This window comes from Parambassis ranga, chromosome 12, assembly GCF_900634625.1.
Source record: "Parambassis ranga chromosome 12, fParRan2.1, whole genome shotgun sequence".
Classification (NCBI taxonomy): Eukaryota; Metazoa; Chordata; class Actinopteri; family Ambassidae; genus Parambassis; species Parambassis ranga.
In genome coordinates, this window is record NC_041032.1 from 15,947,858 (window position 1) to 15,966,805 (window position 18,948).

The 18,948-nt window shown below is 49.3% G+C and overlaps 1 protein-coding gene across 1 annotated transcript; it reads left to right on the forward strand.

Moving 5' to 3' along the window:
- The first annotated feature begins 1,901 nt into the window (after positions 1 to 1,901).
- Positions 1,902 to 17,651, forward strand: rasgrf2a (Ras protein-specific guanine nucleotide-releasing factor 2a). The gene is made up of 28 exons (XM_028417786.1): positions 1,902 to 2,401; positions 7,761 to 7,867; positions 9,545 to 9,692; positions 9,909 to 9,998; positions 10,069 to 10,322; positions 10,533 to 10,612; positions 11,777 to 11,970; positions 12,044 to 12,153; positions 12,230 to 12,348; positions 12,431 to 12,594; positions 12,672 to 12,738; positions 12,818 to 12,954; positions 13,033 to 13,115; positions 13,244 to 13,492; positions 13,599 to 13,691; positions 13,764 to 14,278; positions 14,466 to 14,591; positions 14,681 to 14,770; positions 14,849 to 14,955; positions 15,449 to 15,561; positions 15,643 to 15,703; positions 15,939 to 16,042; positions 16,192 to 16,276; positions 16,365 to 16,562; positions 16,643 to 16,722; positions 16,800 to 16,917; positions 17,057 to 17,125; positions 17,276 to 17,651. Exons 1-28 carry the CDS (start codon positions 2,123 to 2,125, stop codon positions 17,369 to 17,371), a joined length of 3,936 nt encoding a protein of 1,311 aa, XP_028273587.1. The 5' UTR covers positions 1,902 to 2,122; the 3' UTR covers positions 17,372 to 17,651.
- The last annotated feature ends 1,297 nt before the right edge of the window (positions 17,652 to 18,948 follow it).

The window sequence follows — 18,948 nt, forward strand, 5'->3', positions numbered from 1 at the left end:
CACTTTGTAGCTGTTGTGTACATATAAAAGCCTGGATTATATTTCTGCTTTATGTCAATATTTAAAAACATTTTTCAGTAACAAAGAGGAGTTCACCTTCGTCAGGAAAGAAATGTTTGTGGGTGAATGGTCATGGTACAGACGAAGTACAAAAAGCAACATCTTTTAAAGCGACAGTGCAAAATGTTTGCCTCCCCCTTTTGGGAGTTAGAGGAATTACACAAACATAAACAAACCTTAAAGTCTTAAAGAATTTAATTTGAACAGATTTAGTTTCCCCACACAAACCAAAAACTACCAGGGTCCATGTCATCCTCCCCTTTAAGACTCCACGTTTTGTTTATCCATGGTACAAATCACTGTTATGCAATGATGCTGTGTGGTCTGTGCTGTAGCCCAGTGACTCTGTAAGCATTTGATCTGTGAGGATTGGTGTCCTGTTGTCCGTGTAGCTACATGATGTAGCTACTTCCTTAAATCATAAATCAAGTATCATCGATATGCAGATGATGCACGACTTTATATCTCAGTTCTTTTATTACCCGTCTTTGCAGTCTACATATTTGAGTAAGTTTTATGTGTGTGTGTTGGTGGAGATGATCTATCTCTTGCTATCACCCCATGGATCAGCTGGAGGAGGTAGCTATAGGGAAAGGGGGGGGGGTCTAGATTTCAGTGCCTATAGGCCGCCGGCCCCCATGACCCGCCTGGCCCGGGACCATCAGAGGAAAATGGCTGGCTGGATAAATGCTGTGTGTGTGCCGTCCCCTCTCATGTACCAAAATAGAAAGTGATGCTGCTGATTTTAGGAGCTGATCCTGAGCATGCAAACTACAGCTGCCATCATTTGCATTGGCATGATGACAAGATGCATTCAATGGGCAGACGACTCTAAAAACCCCTGAATAAACCAAGTAAGGTTTGACCTGAGCAGTGAACATACATCTGAAAAATCACACACACATTCAGGACGACATGTTCTGTTTTACAGTCAGTCTACATCACACTGTGTACAGTAATATTATGTGTACACAACTAAAAGGCAGCTTAGTTCCAGAACACACACACACAGAACAGCTGTTTCCCACAAATATAGACTCCATCAAAGTGCTACAACATCTGTCTGTGCTCTCAGGCTTGATGAGTTTCAAAACAAACATCTTCTGATGCAAAAATAGAAACTTCTGCTTTTGTCTAGCTGACGGCAGAGTGTGCGTGTGTGTGCGTGTGTGTGTGTGTGTGTGTGCGTGTGTGTGTGTGTGCGTGCGTTGTGTGAGAGAGATACTGTTTATTTGAAATCAATATCAGATAAAGGTTAGTTTAGTTTTTCAATTTTTCAATAGACACAAACATTAGTGGCATTAGTGGCAAATGATCTTTCTTCCACTTCCCCATACCTCTGCTGACAGCACCACAGGATTCTGTTATGTCACACACACACACACACACACACACACACACACACACACACACACACACACTCTGTAGCAGACAGGGGGCCCGGCCCGGGTTAAAACACCTGCGCTGTTTAAATGTCTGCTGCCCCGCTGCTCTAAACTTTTGGCCCTGGTTCATTGACGCGCTCCCTCGTGGCCGTGCGTGCGCTCCGCTCCTCTGCGCGCCGGGGTCGCGCGCTGCGCAGCGGCCAGACGCGCAGCAGCGCGCACGGGGCCGCGCAGCGACCTGTCCCTTTAAGTTGGTGTCAAAGCCGATTACCGCTGATCTCCGCCGTGATTCTGTTTTCTCCGTCTGTTCCCGCAGTCTATTCTTGTTTTGCGTCGCCGCACCGTGCGTGACGCTTTGTTGTTTCACGCAATTTATTTGATTTTTTTTTCCCGCTCGGGAACTTTTTTTTTTTTTTTTTTCCAAAGTTTGCAGCATGGAGACGTCGTGAAGCGTCGCCGCCTCCAGCGGTTCCTCCCACGGTCCACGGAGCCGGTGAGAGTGATGCGCGCCGTGGACGCTCTAACTTTTTATGCCATGGTAAACCCGGATTACCTCTGCCTGCACACGGACGCACTGACGGCTCTCCCCGCGGTATCCATCCGCTGAAAGACCGGCGGGACGCGCCGTGATGTTCCAGCTCGAAGTGAAATAAAAGACGTAAAAGTGTGAGCGTAAAATGCAGAAGAGCGTGCGCTACAATGAGGGCCACGCTCTGTACCTGTCCGTGGTTGCGCGCAAAGAGGGCACGAAGCGCGGCTTCCTGAGCAAGAAGACCACGGAGAACAGCCGCTGGGCCGAGAAGTACTTCGCCCTGTACCAGAACGTGCTCTTCTACTTCGAGAACGACCAGAGCACGAGGCCCGCGGGCATCTACCTGCTGGAGGGATGCACGTGCGAGCGCGCGCCGGCGCCCAAAGTCTCCGCCGTCAGCAAGGAGCCGCTGGAGAAGCAGCAGGTGCGTCCCGCTGCGCAGGCCGGGCCTGGGCAGCGGGTCCAGGGGTGGAGGGGGAAGTTTGAAACGATCATTTTAAAGGTTTATAAAATGTGTTTTCACTCAAGCGCAACAAGCAGAGCGAACACATCCATGCATTGATAGTGTTCAGTCATCTGAGCACTGAAACTGCTGTGAGCAGAGTCTGTGACCTTTAATCTAAACGTTTTATCTGGGTTTAGCTTCTTTGCAAAATAATCGTCAATATTTGTTTATTGAGTGGAGCTTTGACTCATTTCTGATACGTCTGAGCGGTTGGAGGAGGACCTCCTGTTCTCCTCTGGATGTTTGGACACACTTCATCAGATCTCCGTGCAGCTTTCTTTGGTGTGGAGCTTCAGAAATGTGTGTGAGGTGAACAGAAGGAGCTCGGTGCTGTCCATGAAGTGAACTGTAAACAGTCAGTTCTTATATAATGGCTCTCTGGAGGTAATTTTAAATGACCCATATTTGTGTTTTTGTAGCTGCAGGCTTTGAAGATGTTTCAGCAGCTGCTGACACGATGATGATTGTTATAATTTTATGAAGGCAAAAGCTGCTTTTCCTCCACCCAGCCTGACAGGAGACAATTATTTGGCACAAGCTGGATTATATCGGTTAATCTGCTCATCGATACGCAGCTAATCTGCTGGTCGTTACTCACATGATGCCTGTGACTCAGGTTTACTACCGGCAGGTAAACATGTTGCTTTGAACATGTCCCGGTGTGTGAAGTTCGAGGAGACGTAAAGGAGACTGTGACCTGGAAGAAGAGTCTTCCACAGACGTTCAGGATCGAGTCGTTTTATAGATGTCGTCTGTTATTTATCGACAGACAGTGACGGTGGTGAGGGAGGACGGTGCTGTTACTCTGTCTCCCTGCGGTGTGACAGCCTGGCATTAGATCCATGGGGGGCGGCCTGCCCTGTAGCTGCTGTGAGGACACTCGCTGATGGTCAGCCGGGGCTAGGCCTGCACCATTTGTTTTAGCCTAGAATTGATGTCATGATTCTTTGTGACGTTATTGTTTTCATGAAGTTATTACACACATGCACATGACAACTGGCAGTGCCATGCAGACTGCATCACCACAAGCCGACATGGCTCTAAGTTGGCTAATTGAAATGTCTTTCCACATTCTGAGGCTTCAGTGTCCAAAGAAAAGCGGCATCAGTCGGCCATTGATGTTTCAACAAGTCATGCAGGCACGGCGAGCGCCCACCTGCAGAAATCGGCGCCCCTGGTTCACAATGCCTACCCTGGATAGAAAGCTAAGGTTCTCGTCCAGATTGGGAGCGCTTGTTGTGTTCAGATAGAGCACCGTCTGACGGCCATCTTGTGACTCTTGTGTTGTGATGTTCATGTTCAAAGTGACACATAATGAAAGAAAGCAGAAGTCCATCCTTAATCTAATGGATATTCTGACGAAGCTTCACCCACAGAGTTCTGGAGGCTCCAACAGTCGCCATGTTGGCAGCATCTGAGTCCACCTAACCCCTTACATACTTTTTTCCAAAGGGGCCCCTTTACAGTGGCACCAATGCAACACCAATGAACTCCTCCAAAGACTGGGAGCATTTCACCATGACGAGGCAGTGAAAGGTGGAGCTTGCTCGGCGTGTGAGGACGTCCGTTGGGTTTAGAAGAGGAAGCACGTTGGTTAATTGAAAGTCAACAGTCGGGTCAGGATTGATCTCATGTGGTTCGTGCTCTGTCTATGGGCTCGTCTTGGTGAGATGTAAGCTTGTTATCCAGCCTTTGCAGTGGGAGTGTCACAGAGACTGTGTGGACATGTTGATGTCCTTACCTGAATAGACTTTGACTTTGACTGTATAACAGAGGGACAGTGTGGTCCTGCCTCACTGATGGGCGCTGCCATGTTGAAACCAGAGTCTGCACAGTAGAGGTGAAGCCGATGGTCCACCCAGTCGCTCATCCGGTTCCATGTCGAGCTCGTGGTCTGCTCATTATGACGCTGCTTCCTCCTTTTTTTAGCCAAATGTATGGAAAAAACGTTCATTTGTTGTGTGTCTGAAGAGCTGCTTTGAGGCTCTGGGACGCTCTGACCGTCGCCATGTTGGCGGCGTCACAGTCTGCCAAAAACGGACAAAGAGGGGGAGCGTGAGTGGAGCTGAGGCTGGCGGGTGATCGCAGATCAATCAACATTTTTTTCTTATTAATTCACCGTGTATTGACAGTATGATGAGCAGCAAAGATGGGTAAATAAATAACTCCAGATCTCTAATAAATCAGCATCTGAACAGTCAGAGTCATGTATGTGTGCAGGACTCATTACCATGGTAGCCAAAAATGGTGGAAAGGATGTTGCCCCATAAAATGCAATTTAACCTTCACAGTACTTGTGTAGCTGGAGCGGCTCCGTGGTGACGCCGTGTCTCTGTTGTTGGACGTGAAGTGTCCGTGCAGACAGTTGTTGTTTGATGTCCACCTACCGTGATGAGGGCCGAGCGCTCCGTGATCCTCACCGCAGTGTTTCCGACGGAGCCACATTAAAGTCAGACAAAACATCAGAGGACATCAGACGGCGCCACGCTGCAGCCACCGCTCGGCTGCTTTCATGTCCAGTCTGCTAGCAGCTTTATTCACACTATGTTGATTCATTAGCACAGCTGTGATCAGTGTATTGATCTGTGATTACTTGATGAGTACTATAGATGCTTTAGATGTTGCTGCTCAATACAGTGGTTGTTGAGTCAACTGTAAAATCTTCATTTATTTTTGTGAAATATATTGAAATGATTTGGGTTTTAATGTAAATATGCAGAGGTGATGTTTTGCCACCATTAGTAGAGTTCGCAGGCGTCCTCACACAGCTCAGCCTGAGAGACGAAATCCAGGGATAGAATTGAAGGAACTGATCACAGCTGTGACCCATATCAACACTGTTTATATTTAAAATTCACTTTTACTGGATGTCTCACATGTGAGTAACATTTCTGGAACATTTGTCCTGACGTCTGGAAATAGGATTGGTGTGTGTGTGTGTGTGACAGTTATTTGTAATGATTACTTTGTTTTTGTGCTGATATGATGAATAAATCCACACTTACTGTGACATGTTAGCCTTCAAGCTAACATGTCACAAATACCTTGGTCCAAGCTGGTGAACTTGTGTCTCAAGTTGCTAATTGGATGGTTTTCCTTCATCTCTTTAAACGTTATCAACCTCTTTTGCTCCATCTTTGGACATCTGTCCACAGCTAGGCTCTGACTTGCTGCCTGAAAGTTATGAGCTGTAAAACCAAAACAAAGAAGCGCTAAAGTTCACATTAAATGGTTGGTTCTGATATAAAGTGTTTATGCTAATGAAGCTGCCTACTATAGACTGCCTGACTGATGTGTTTCCATGGCGATGAAGGTTGATAGCTTACATTAAAGTTAGAATGCAGAGATGAGTCCAGTGTGTGTGTGTGTGTGTGTGTGTGTGATGTTACATTGTAAGTTGTGGTGTGTTTGTGTCTGACATGCGGCTCTGCTCCGGGATGCTGCTGCTGCTGCTGCTGCTGCTGCACTCGTCTAAGAATAGCATCCTTGCTGGTCCTGTTGCCTGCAGACACTGTCTGAATCCCATTTTCAACACAACCTCTCACAGACACACCGCTGGTACCTGTGCTATTTGTAGCTGAGCTTTTTACTGTACTGTGAGTGGATGTGGTGTCTGCAACAGACCTGGTTTCTGATCCGGTATGACCACTGATTATCCAGTTCTCAGTTCTCTCCTGTCAGTGGGCGGGACGTATCGCACAGCAATCCCCTCAAACCTGGTGTTAGAAACAAAAGAAAAATGTGCAGCAGGAGGATTTGAGCGACTTTAACAACACCTGAACTGTGATGTGTGGACGACCGAGCATCTTCAAACCTGCAGGCCTGTGAGGCCCGGTCTGTAGTGGGCAGGACCGGTCAGAAGTGGAGACCGGGTCATGTGGCGTGGTCCAACAGACGAGCTGAATTTGAGTTTTTTCCTTGGTGTAAATTCCTTTTTAATCAATCCACAGGAAGTTGTTTATTATTATATTATTTGAAATTTCATTAAAAAAGAATTTGTGATTATTTTTAATTTCCAACGCTTTTCTAGTTTGAATGCATTTTTAAAAAAATCTAAATTAGTCATTTTCTTTTTTTTTTTTTTTTACATTTCTCAGTTTTTTTGGGGGAGTTTTCTCTCTGGTTTGAAAACCTCCTGCTGGTTCTGATAGAAAGGTCTAATGCCCTGTGCGATTTTTAGCGATCTTATAAGACCATTGCATGACACACTATACAACGTACAAAATCTAATAAACTTTGGTATGATGACCCTTTACTGAATCGCAGGCGATCACAGGTTAGCGACATAAGACCACCGATTTAGCCCAAAGATATCTCCACAATTCTCCTACGATGCTCGTCTTTCGCCTGGGACAGCCCAAAATCACACAGTGTGAACCGGCCGTCAGGTGCTGTGGTCTTGGTGTAGACACCACAGCAGAGCTTCAGAGGTCTGTGGAGTCCTATGGCTGATCGATGGCTGATGTGTGTCCATGATAAGATAATATTGGCAGATTTTATGTTGTTTTGTTTCTTCACGACAACATTTCGGACATGTTGTGTAGCTGTTAGTTTATTGGAGTCAAAAGGTGAAGCCACCGTTATTTTGACGCTCTCTGACAGGCTGCCACAGAGAGGGACGGCAGGTCTGTGTTCTACTGATGTAACGATAAGCGGGTGAGAGACACTTGCTAGCGTGTGCCGCTATGGACCAGAGAGGCTTAAGGGCTTGTTTGTGTGTTGGGGGAGGGAGGGTTTACATAACCACGCAGGCTTGTTCAGCTCCTTGCATTGCTAATGCGGCTTCCCCGGCCACGAGCCCGCTTTAAGCTCCAGGATAACAATGAAAGAGACAGAAAGAGCTTTAATCTGCACACAGCATCACTATGTCCAGTCAGCCCGAATCAGTGTGGATATTAGACTCATCAGTCATCTGAGCTGAGCTCTGTGGAGAGACATCTGAACAGTTTGAAGCAGATCTCAGTCAGTGTAACCTCCTAATCATCACCTCGTCTCAAAGATAACAGTCGCTTTTTTTCTGTGAGTTATTTTAGTGCCGTCAGGCTCACGGCAAAAACCCTGAGGTGAGGAAGATGGTGTTTGTGTCTTGTTGGAGTGAACTCTTAATGTTTGGAGGATTTTGTTTAGCTCAGGCCTGATGAAATCTGATTTTTGATGACACATGATGCATTCAAGTACCCTGCGAACCTTGAAATGTAAAAACCTGACCTGACATGAAAATCTTTTCCTGGTGCAGGAAGTATTTTTTACAGTGTTGTGTCTGTTTTCTCCCTTGCAGCACTACTTCCTGGTCATTTTTGGCCACGATGGACAGAAACCGTTGGAGCTGCGGGCGGAGGAGGAGTCCGACTGCAACGAGTGGGTGGAGTGCATCCAGCAGGCCAGGTAATGACAGTCTGAGTCCTCTGCTGCAGTACTCAGAATAAATGAGATCACATGTGGGGCTGAGGTGTTTTAGCAGCTGCAGGATGCGCTCCTTGATGCCTCTGGTTCCATACGTTTCAGAGGGATTTACTTATTGTTGTATTGATCTGTTGGCCTGGAGCAGCTCCAACAGTAACAGGCTCAGAATCATTGTCCTCAGGACTCATGATCTAAAAACGTCACATATAACAACAAATCAGTCAGAGGGGACGTTTTTACTCTTGTGTGAACCTTCCCAGGCAGCAGAGCACACGCTTCGAACGACAGCTTCGTCAGACTTTAAATCATTCCCTCTTTCCCCTCCTGAAGCCGTGTCAGTGTGGTCCTGACTGATGCACTAAATCTATCCTCACAACATCATCCAGCACAGTCTGTGTGTTGAATAACTCCCCAGAGTCCAACCCTTCTCCACATTCTGCTTTTTCTTTGCACATTTGACACAGCAGCCACGTGTTATTCAACATTAGTTTAACGTGTGTGTGTGTGTGTGTGTGTGTGTGTGTGTGTGTGTGTGTGTGTGTGTGTGTGTGTGTGTGTGTGTGTGTGTGTGTGTGTGTGTGTGTGTGTGTGTGTGTGTGTGTGTGTGTGTGTGTGTGTGTGTGTGTGTTCTGCTTGCAGCGCTTCACATTTAGGTCACACTGGTGCTGTAGTGCTACTCTGGTTACATCACAGACTTGATCTCGCCACTCGACCTCTATTCCTCTGCACGGCTGCCTCCTATTTTTAACGCAGAATTCAGCAGAAAATCACCTCAGAGCACCTGATTATCCCGCTCCACGCTGTACATGAGAGTGTCAAAAAAACTAGGAAAACTGAGTTTCAGTCCTTCAAAGGTGGATTTATTTTACATTTTAATGATTAACATTCAGATTTTAGGGATGTCAGGGGATCTGGAGCATTTATCACAGAATCGTCTGACTTTCCAATGGTCCTTGAATGCATCATGTGTGACATGCAGTTTAACAACCAAATTCAAGCTAAAAAAAATCACTAAAAACCCGATCAGGTTTTTTTGCCTCTGAGTCATTTGATTTTGAGTATCTGCCGATACCGAGTCCCGATCCGATACTTTCAGGATTCTCTATAAAGGCACCCATTGCAGCAAAACCCGTGTGCATTTGTGCGTGCGTGCTTCACGCTGCCGCCACACTGGGAGATTTCCCACACACAGCAGCTCATCGAGGTCTCGAACCCTGGACCTCTCGCACCAAAAGCGACTGTCATACCCCTACACTACAGGACACAGAGCCACCCTGCACAGAAGGCGTTAACTTTGACAGCCCTGATAAATATATATCCGAGTCCTGATCGGGAGGTAATGTCCGATTCCGACTGAGTCTGAAATCACGATTTCCGATCACGTGATCGGATCGGGACATCCCTACTAAAAACCACAATTCTGCATTCCTCAGCACAACCAGGAAGCCATGATGGACTCTGAATGGCTGTCATGTGATCAGAAGACTTCTGATCACATGACAGCCATTCAGAGTCCATGATCACATGACATGCCATTCAGAGTCCATCATGGCTTCCTGGTTCTCGGAAATTTGAGTTCTCTTAAAAAACACACTGTTTGGGGTTCAGAGGGTTAAATCACCTCCCGCTCTTCCTTTCATTTGTTCCTCCTGCTCTCAGCTACTCTGACATCATCATTGAGCGTGAGATCCTGATGCAGAAGTACATCCACCTGGTCCAGATCATGGAGACCGAGAAGGTCGCAGCCAATCAGCTTCGCACTCAGCTGGAGGACCAGGACACCGAGATCGAGAGGCTCAAAGCTGAGGTATGCATGAGCACATCCACATCAGTGCATGCATGGGTTCACTCACACGCAGATCAAAGCATGCAAATGCAGCTGGCGTGATGAGGAGACACTCAGGTTAAATTAAGAGCAGCAGGCCTCCTGCCTCCTCCTGTGAGAAGATGTTGGTGTCTCTGAGCCTCTAAAGTGGTTTCATGAACATGTAATCACACGTGGAGCCTGCTGTTGTTGTGGCAGATTGTCCTGCTGAACAAAACCAAGGAGAGGATGCAGCCTTCCCAGAACAACCAGGAGGAGGAGGACCCGGACATCAAAAAGATAAAGAAGGTAAAGCTCAGTGGTTCCATAAATAAGCGCGCGGAGGAGCGGGCCGTGACGTGTAGCGTGTGCCCTGCAGGTGCAGAGCTTCATGCGCGGCTGGCTCTGCCGGAGGAAGTGGAAGATCATCGTCCAGGACTACATCTGCTCCCCGCACGCCGAGAGCATGAGGAAGAGGAACCAGATCGTCTTCACCATGGTGGAGGCGGAGACCGAGTACGTCCACCAGCTCTCCATCCTGGTCAACTGTTTCCTGCGGCCGCTCCGCATGGCCGCCAGCTCCAAGAAGCCGCCCATCAGCCACGACGACGTCAGCAGCATCTTCCTCAACAGGTGACTGACAGTTTAGAATCACACAGGCTAAACCCCCGAAACCACAAAAACAGGACTGAAAACAAACTCCTGTCTGGAGCATGTCTGTGTCTTTGGTTGGTTTAAAATAATCATTTATTAATCAGGAAAGTTCTGGTTCTTTGAGACGAGAGAGTCCAGGTGTTTTTACAGAAGCAGACTTTACAGCTCGTTATCCCCCCCCCCCTGCAGTGAGACCATCATGTTTCTACATGAGATCTTCCATCAGGGTTTGAAGGCTCGGATCGCCAACTGGCCCACGCTGGTCCTGGGTGAGTCCAGCAGAGATTACAGTTATCTGGATCAATGACAGCAAAGATTTCTGTTTTCAGGCTTCCAGGCAGCCGAGGCTTCGTTCTGGAGCCGCAACAGAAATGAATCTCTGATCAACTGTTTCAGAGATTTCACAAACAAATATCAGATATTTGAGCCTGACCAATGAGAAATTGATGTTGATCAATTGATTCAATCATCAAATTCTAGTTAGTTTTGTCTGTTGACCTTAGACGTCTGTAAAGAAGCTGAACGTTGTCATAAACTAAGGCCCCGTTCACACTGGAGAAAGTCATTCCAGCTACAGTAGGATTGAGCCCAGACAGCCTTTAAGCTGGATGCGTTCAGACCTATTTTCAAATCTGGCTAGCACACAGTTGTGTCCGCACTCAATCCGGCTTCATCCAGCGTGTTTGCGGTCCTCCAAACCACTAGGTGGCACCTCGTAATATACAGAGTCCTTTCACGCCGCGGTAGGACCGCGTGTGCGCATGCGTCATGCGTTTTTTTGTCCCGTGTCGCACCCCGTGAACCGGAAGTAGCATGTCGCTAGCCGGATTCGCTCGCCACATTTGCGTTCACACCTGAGCCACATTTGAGCCGATCCGGCTAGATTGAAATCAAACTGGATACAGCCGGATTGGAGGTGTTCACACTCGGAAAAAAACACATCTGGTTTGATCTGGATGCGGCCAAATCCTGCTTAAGCCACATTTTTTTCCCCAGTGTGAACGGGGCCTAAATAAATAATCATTTGATCCATGTCAGTGTAATTGACAGATTTATTGAATATTGAATATTTGCAGTCCTGCACCTATGAATCATCTGCGCTAATAATCATTTAAAGAAGTGAAGTCTTGTCTGGGTGGAGGAGGAGAGCTCCTCTCTCGGCGTCTCGTTCACAAGTGAGAGAAAAATGGAGCGGGAGATTGACAGGTGGATCGGTGCAGCTTCTGGAGCTGAGCTGAAAGGCGAAGCTTTCGTTTTACCGGTCAATCTACGTTCCTACCCTCACCTATGGCCACGAGCTCTGGGTACTGACCGAAAGAATGAGATCCTGAATACACGCGGCTGAAATGAGTTCCTGGGCGCTCCCTTAGAGACAGGGACGCTTTACAATGAATTGAAAAGATGAGCATGTGTGTTTCCTTCTCCCCGTCCAGCCGACCTGTTCGACATCCTGCTGCCAATGCTCAACATTTACCAGGAGTTTGTGCGGAACCATCAGTACAGTCTGCAGGTTCTGGCAAACTGCAAGCAGAACCGAGACTTCGACAAGCTGCTGAAACAGTACGAGTCCAACGCCACGTGCGAGGGCCGCATGCTGGAGACGTTCCTCACATACCCCATGTTCCAGGTGCCGCACACTGTTACCAGAGCTGCTGCTGGTTGGCGACTGGTCGTAGGTGACACGATGTGTTTATGTTTAGATTCCACGGTACATCATCACGCTGCACGAGCTGCTCGCACACACGCCTCATGAGCACGTGGAGAGGAAGAGTCTGGAGTTTGCCAAATCTAAACTGGAGGAGCTCTCAAAGTAAGAGTGTGTGTTTGTGTGTGCTTCTTCATGCGTGTGTTTAAACTAACTCAACGTCGGTTGGCGGTGTTGTCAGGATGATGCACGACGAGGTGAGCGACACGGAGAACATCAGGAAGAATCTCGCCATCGAAAGGATGATCGTGGAGGGCTGCGACATCCTGCTGGACACCAGCCAGACCTTCGTCAGGCAAGGTGAGCTCCTGTTTGTTACTACTCTTCTTCATCACTTCACTTCCTGACTCTTCTCTCTCTCTCTCTCTCTCTCTGTGGGCAGGCTCGCTCATCCAGCTGCCGTCCAGCAGTGAACGGGGCATGCTCAGTAAGGTCCGCCTGGGCGCCCTCTCCCTGAGGAAGGAAGGAGAGAGGCAGTGCTTCCTGTTTACTAAACACTTCCTCATCTGTACCCGCACATCTGGAGGGAAGCTGCACCTGCTGAAGGTCAGCCTCGCTGTCCGCAGGAAGACAACACATTAAAAAAGCAGTTAAAATAACGGCGTTCTTTCCTCCGTTAACAGCAGGGGGGGACGTTGTCTCTGATCGAGTGCACTCTGATTGAAGAACTCGACGCCAGCGATGAAGACTGTGAGCTTCGTTCCACCATCTTTGTTCCTTTGTACTGTCTGTGTTCAGTTCTCTGAGGGGTGTTTTTCTTGTTTTTAAGACAACGCAGCAGGTCAGGGCTTCAACCACCTGCAGTTTAAAATCGTGGTGGAGCCTCCTGACGGTCAGAGCTTCTCCGTCGTCCTGCTGGCGCCGTCCCGGCAGGAGAAGGCCGCCTGGACCAGCGACATCAGCCAGGTGAGCGGTCGGTAAGGATGCCTTTAAAATGATGTGTCTCTGGAACCAGGACTCATGTTTGTCTTCTCTATGTTTCAGTGCATCGATAACATCCGATGTAACGGCCTGATGACGAGTGTGTTTGAGGAGAACTCGAAGGTTTCGGTGCCGCACATGATCAAGTAAGAAAAGAGTTTATAAACATCAAACACCAGTTTGACGCCATGGTAGCTGCTATCATGTGACAGAATGCTAACCACAGTTAGCAGCTTTAGCACCTTTAGCTGACTGTGGACTTTTTGTCCTGAAGGTCTGACGCCCGCCTGCACAAAGATGACGTCGACATTTGCTTCAGCAAGACGCTCAACTCGTGTAAAGTCCCTCAGATCCGCTACGCCAGCGTGGAGCGCCTGCTGGAGCGCCTGACGGACCTGCGCTTCCTCTCCATCGACTTCCTCAACACCTTCCTGCACACATACAGGATCTTCACCACGGCCGCTGTCGTCATCGACAAGCTGGCCGACATCTACAAGAAGCCCTTTACATCCATACCGGTCAGGTAGGCGACCGCAGGGCGGCCCTCCGTCCTCGCCGTCTGTCCCCTCTCCTTTCATACATCTCATTGTTCACTCCCATGTCCCCGTGTCCACCTCCTCCTGTCCCAGGATCGAACAGCATTCATGTGACCGTCTGTCCATCATGTCCCTCTGTCCTGACTACAGTCTGAAGATCACACAGCTCGCTCTGGATCAGTCCAAGTAAACACATCAGAGGTGATCCTGTGCCGCTGTCTGTTGTTGGAGCTTCATCGTCTCATCTCCTCTCTTTAGATCTCTGGAGATCTTCTTCGCCACCAACCAGGGCGCCTGGGGATCCGACTCGCTCAACAACAAATCCCCTCGGCTGTGCCGCAAGTTCTCCTCTCCTCCTCCTCTCTCCATCCCCTCTCGCACGTCCTCCCCCGTCCACTGCCGCAAGCTCTCCCTCAGCTCCCCCATCAGCAGTAAAGCAGGAGCCCTGGACCTGTCGGCCACGCCCTCCTCCTCTGCCGCCAACTCCCCCACCTCTACCCACTGCCCCTCCATCTCCTCTCCTCCTCCCAGCGCCACTCGGGCACCCTCTGGCTTTTCCTCCCCGCCGCCCACCGCCACGCGCTCTCCCAGCCTCCCCCAGGCCTCTGGGGTGTCCTCACCACCCCCAGGATCCACCAAGGCCCCCCTGGACCTCAGTCGCGGTCCCAGCTCTCCAGAACTGAGCCCAGCTGCGTCAGCAGGGGAGGACGTCAGCGTGGAGCTGCCGCGCATCGACGCCTTCTGCGGGAAGCTGAGGCGAAGCATCCGCAGGGGTGAGTATCAGAAACATGAAAGCATGTGACTCACTCTGACGGTGTGTGGGCGCACGCCTCAGACAGGAAGCCTTCATAACCAGGTGAAGGCTCCACCTGGTTTGAATATCACTTACATTCCACTCAGACTCGGAGTGAAGGACAGAAATGGGTCAATGGGTTGATCTGGTCTTTTCTGTCCTCTCAGCTGTCCTGGAGTCAGTTTCACTGGACAAGTTCATCCCTGAATCACCGTCCAGCACCGAGCCGGGCGACATGTCTCCCTGCCGCTCGCCCTCCACGCCGAGGCACCTGCGCTACCGACAGTCAGGAGGTACACAACACACACACGCACATCAATACACGCAAACAGGTAGAAGGCATCCATCGTGATGAGTTTAAAGACCTGATGTGTTCTCGCAGTCACTTCGGGGGACAACTCTCGCTGCACAATGTCGCCGGCGTCGGCATTCGCCATCGCTACGGCTGCAGCCGGACACGGCAGCTCCCAGGGTGAGGGAGGTCCAAACCAACACAGCTGCAGGAAAAGTGAAGGAAAAGTGACAGTTTGATGTTTGTTTGTTCTGTCAGGTTTCAACAACTCTGAGAAAACCTGCGACAAAGAATTCATCATCCGCAGAGCTGCGACCAACAGAGTGCTCAACGTGCTGCGACACTGGGTGTCCAAACACTCACAGGTCAGTCTGTGCGTCGCATCAACACACACGGCGAACACAGGTTTGTGATGTGACCCTCGTCCACCTGAAGACGCCCGTCGGTGTCTGTGCTCATCGCGTCTCCTCCCTGACGGCGCTGCTCTTTGCTCTGCGTGTCGTTCCACCCACAAAGGAAGCTGCCGGAAAGGTCAGCGTCCTCCCCGCGGACGCCCTGAGGACCATCATTTTCAGTTCATGTTACATAAGAGGCTGCATGGCGGAGGAAAGTGAACTTTTGTTGTTAGTGTGAGGTGTGCATGACCCCAATCTGCACACACACACACACGTCTGACTGCTCTCTGACTGCAGACGTGTGTGTAGGAGCATGACATCAGATCTAGTACTCGCACTAGAGGGCGCCATTTCCATGTGATGGAAAAGAGAAGCTGTGGGGATGTGAGGGGTTGTAGAAGGAAAACACCTGGATGATGTCGTCTCAGTGTGTGTGTGTGTGATTATTTGTGTGTGTTTTCAGGACTTCGACATGAACAGTGAGCTGAAGATGGGCGTGATCAGCCTTCTGGACGAGGTTCTCCGAGATCCAGACCTGCTGCCACAGGAGAGGAAAGCTACGACCAACATACTGAAGTAGCCACACTCCACTGAAACATTATCAGGCTGTGGTTTGAGTGTGTAGTAAGTGTGTGTGTGTCTGTGTGTGTGTTAAAGTGCCCTTTCTCAGGATGAACTGGACGACAATCAGCTGAGGATAGAAGACATCCTGCAGATGGTCAGTATCCCCTCAGACTTCTAACAGCTCTTTGAAGCCTGTAAACAGTTGTTGAAATATTTTATCTCCTGGTTGTGGAACAGAAAAGCTGCCCCCTCCTACACTTCATCGTGGTAAGAACAATAAATATGTTATAAAGAACCCCCCACCACCAGCTGTAGTGGCTCCTCTGTGTGTGTAGTGTTGTGTAGTTACGCGGCAGTGTGTACAGTTTGTGTGTGTGTCTGTTTTTAAGACGGAGAGTCCTAAAGCCGAGTGTTTTGAGTCTCTCTCGGCGATGGAGCTGGCAGAACAGATCACGCTGCTGGATCACATCGTGTTCCGGAGTATTCCCTACGAGTGAGTATCAGCTTATCTGGCTCATTATTTCATCAGTTAATGTCACAAAGTCAACACATCCAGGTCACACAATAATGCTAATTATTTAGCCATCAGTGAATGAAGTAACCCATTTCATGACCCTGTGTCCCCTGTGTCCTGTCCTGCAGGGAGTTCCTGGGTCAGGGCTGGATGAAGGTCGACAAAACTGAGAGGACGCCGTTCATCATGAAGACGAGCCAGCACTTTAATGACGTGAGACTGGACGGAAGACTGTTGAAAGTGTCTCCAAACATTCAGACACGCTGCATGTGTGAGACGCGTCCCTCTTGTCTCTCTGCAGATGAGTAACCTGGTGGCGTCTGAGATCATGACCCACACTGATGTGGGCTCCAGGGCCGGCTCCATAGAGAAGTGGCTGGCAGTGGCCGACATCTGTCGCTGCCTCAACAACTACAACGGCGTGCTGGAGATCACCTCTGCTCTGAACCGCAGCGCCATCTACAGGCTGAAGAAGACCTGGGCCAAAGTCTGCAAACAGGTGGCGTATTTTCAAAGAACCGATGGGATAAAGACGCGTCCTCTGTGCAGGGAGCCTTACTTTTTTTTGTGTGTTTTCAGACGAAGGCTCTGATGGACAGGCTGCAGAAGACGGTGTCTTCAGAGGGACGGTTCAAGAACCTCAGAGAGACGCTGAAGAAGTAAACGCTGCCACACAATGTGACAAATGTCAGCATGCGGGTCAGGAAATCTGATCATCGCCCTGTTTGTGTTGCAGCTGTAACCCACCTTGTGTCCCGTACCTGGGCATGTACCTCACTGACCTGGCCTTCATCGAGGAGGGGACGCCCAACTTCACCGAGGAGGGGCTCGTCAACTTCTCTAAGATGAGGATGGTAAGAGAGAGAGAGAACCCTCACAAATGTAGGCATATTGATCTTTCATACACTGTCAACACGCTAGCTCACACATACCTCGTACAGCTCGAAGGTATCATGGTGGGAAAAGTGTCAAACGTCCTCTGATTTCTTTCAGATTTCTCACATCATCCGGGAAATCCGCCAGTTTCAGCAAGCACCTTACAGGATAGAGCACCAGCCAAAGGTGAGTCTAAGACCTCCACCATCCTAGTCTCATCTCATAAAAAGCTCCAGGACACCAGTTCCATCCCCCGCTGGCACAGGTGGAGCTGCAGTTCGTCCATCAGTTGGACATCCGAGGTATAAGTATTAACACAAACCGTCGTCCCTCCAGGTGACGCAGTTCCTGCTGGATAAGGCTCTGGTGATGGATGAAGACACCCTCTATGAGCTGTCGCTCAAGATCGAACCCCGAGTACCACCAGGCTAATCACACACACACACATATAAACATGTATACATACAGCAGATGTTGTTGTTGGAGCCTCAGGAGAACATGTGCCTTGTTGTGTGACAGACTGTGAAGCAGACACACTGACTGTAGGAGCTTCCTGTAAATATAAGAAACCATCTGCCTCTGTCGTCTCACACATCATCATCATCATCAGAGGAGGATGGGGACGGCTCCGCCCGCTCCGTGAGCTACCACGAGTCTAGGCCCGCCGTGGTGTGGTGGTTCCTGTGTTGTAGGGTCTGAGTGGAGCCTGAGCGGCCCGCCGGACTCGTAGGTCCGGGTCTTTGTGTAGCAGCTTTTCTATCCTCTGTTGTTTCTTTAGTGTCGCATGTTTCTGCAGAAATCCTCACACACGCTCCACACCTCGTCTCCATGTGGGTCAGCGTGTCCTCTGCTCCACAGTCAGACCGTGTTTTTTTAAGCATTTTGTACAGAATGTTAATTTTTTAAGGGAATTGGAATTCATGAACAGATCAATACGTTCATTTACATCGTTGTTGTTCTTATTAGTTGATGTCGGTGTGATCAGAGTATTATATGATTAACCCTCTGTTGGTAAATGTTTATTTATAAGAGCGTCGTCGTTTATATTCTGACCTGTAGGTGTGTTTTTTTGTTCCTGCTCTTTTAACCCCTCGCTTGCTCTCACTGCTGTGTACTCCTCAGGTTTGCTCTGTTGTATTTTTCCATGAATTTCTGTGTGATGTACAGATATTTACACACTGCAGAAAATAAAAGCAAAAACAGTCCGCTGTGACTTCGGTGTAAGTTGTTCCAACATGAGCCTGCTCAGGATCAGCCATCGCTCCCTCTCACCTGGTCTGGGGTTGTGGGGGGTCCTGCCGCCCTGCGGGGAATCTTTATGCTGCTTGTATCCGGCTCAGCTCTGTCTTTACCACAACAGACCCAAGCAGAGTGCGTCCTTCCACACGCCTCAGTGACCCGCCACTTGGGGCAGCATCTCGCCCCCCAGAGAGGTCAGTCTGCCGTCTTCTGGCTGAGAACCATGAGCTCAGATTTAGTTCTGATTCCCATGCCTGGAGCTGGAGGTAGCAGCTCGATGGAGCCATCAGACAGTGTCTGCTAACAGCAGAGATCCTGAGCACATCAAGCCGGACCCCCCTCCGCCTCCTGGCTGCAAAGGGCAGCCCTAATACAGTCCCGTGTGAACTGAGCTCATGCTTGCAGTGAACCCAGAGTGCCCTCCTGCTCCTGAGGAACTCAGCTAAGCATCTTCTCCAGGTCTGGTTGGGCGACCTCTGAGGAACCTAGTCTAGTGTTCCACATTGTTCCTCTTGGATCAGCTGAACTCCAGCAGGCCTGCGTAGACCCCCCCCCCCCCCCACACACACACACACACACCCAGAGGTCTGCCAGTCCAGAGACACTGCCCCTAGTGTCCATGAGATGTCTGCCAAGACAGCTTCACAGCTTTCAGGGTTGTGAGGATCTCAGGGTGGACCTCATCCTCTCCTGGTCCAACCTTTTCCTCGTGATTAGAACTTTTCATGTAAAAGAAACTCATCAAATGATGTGACTCCGTAGATATTTAC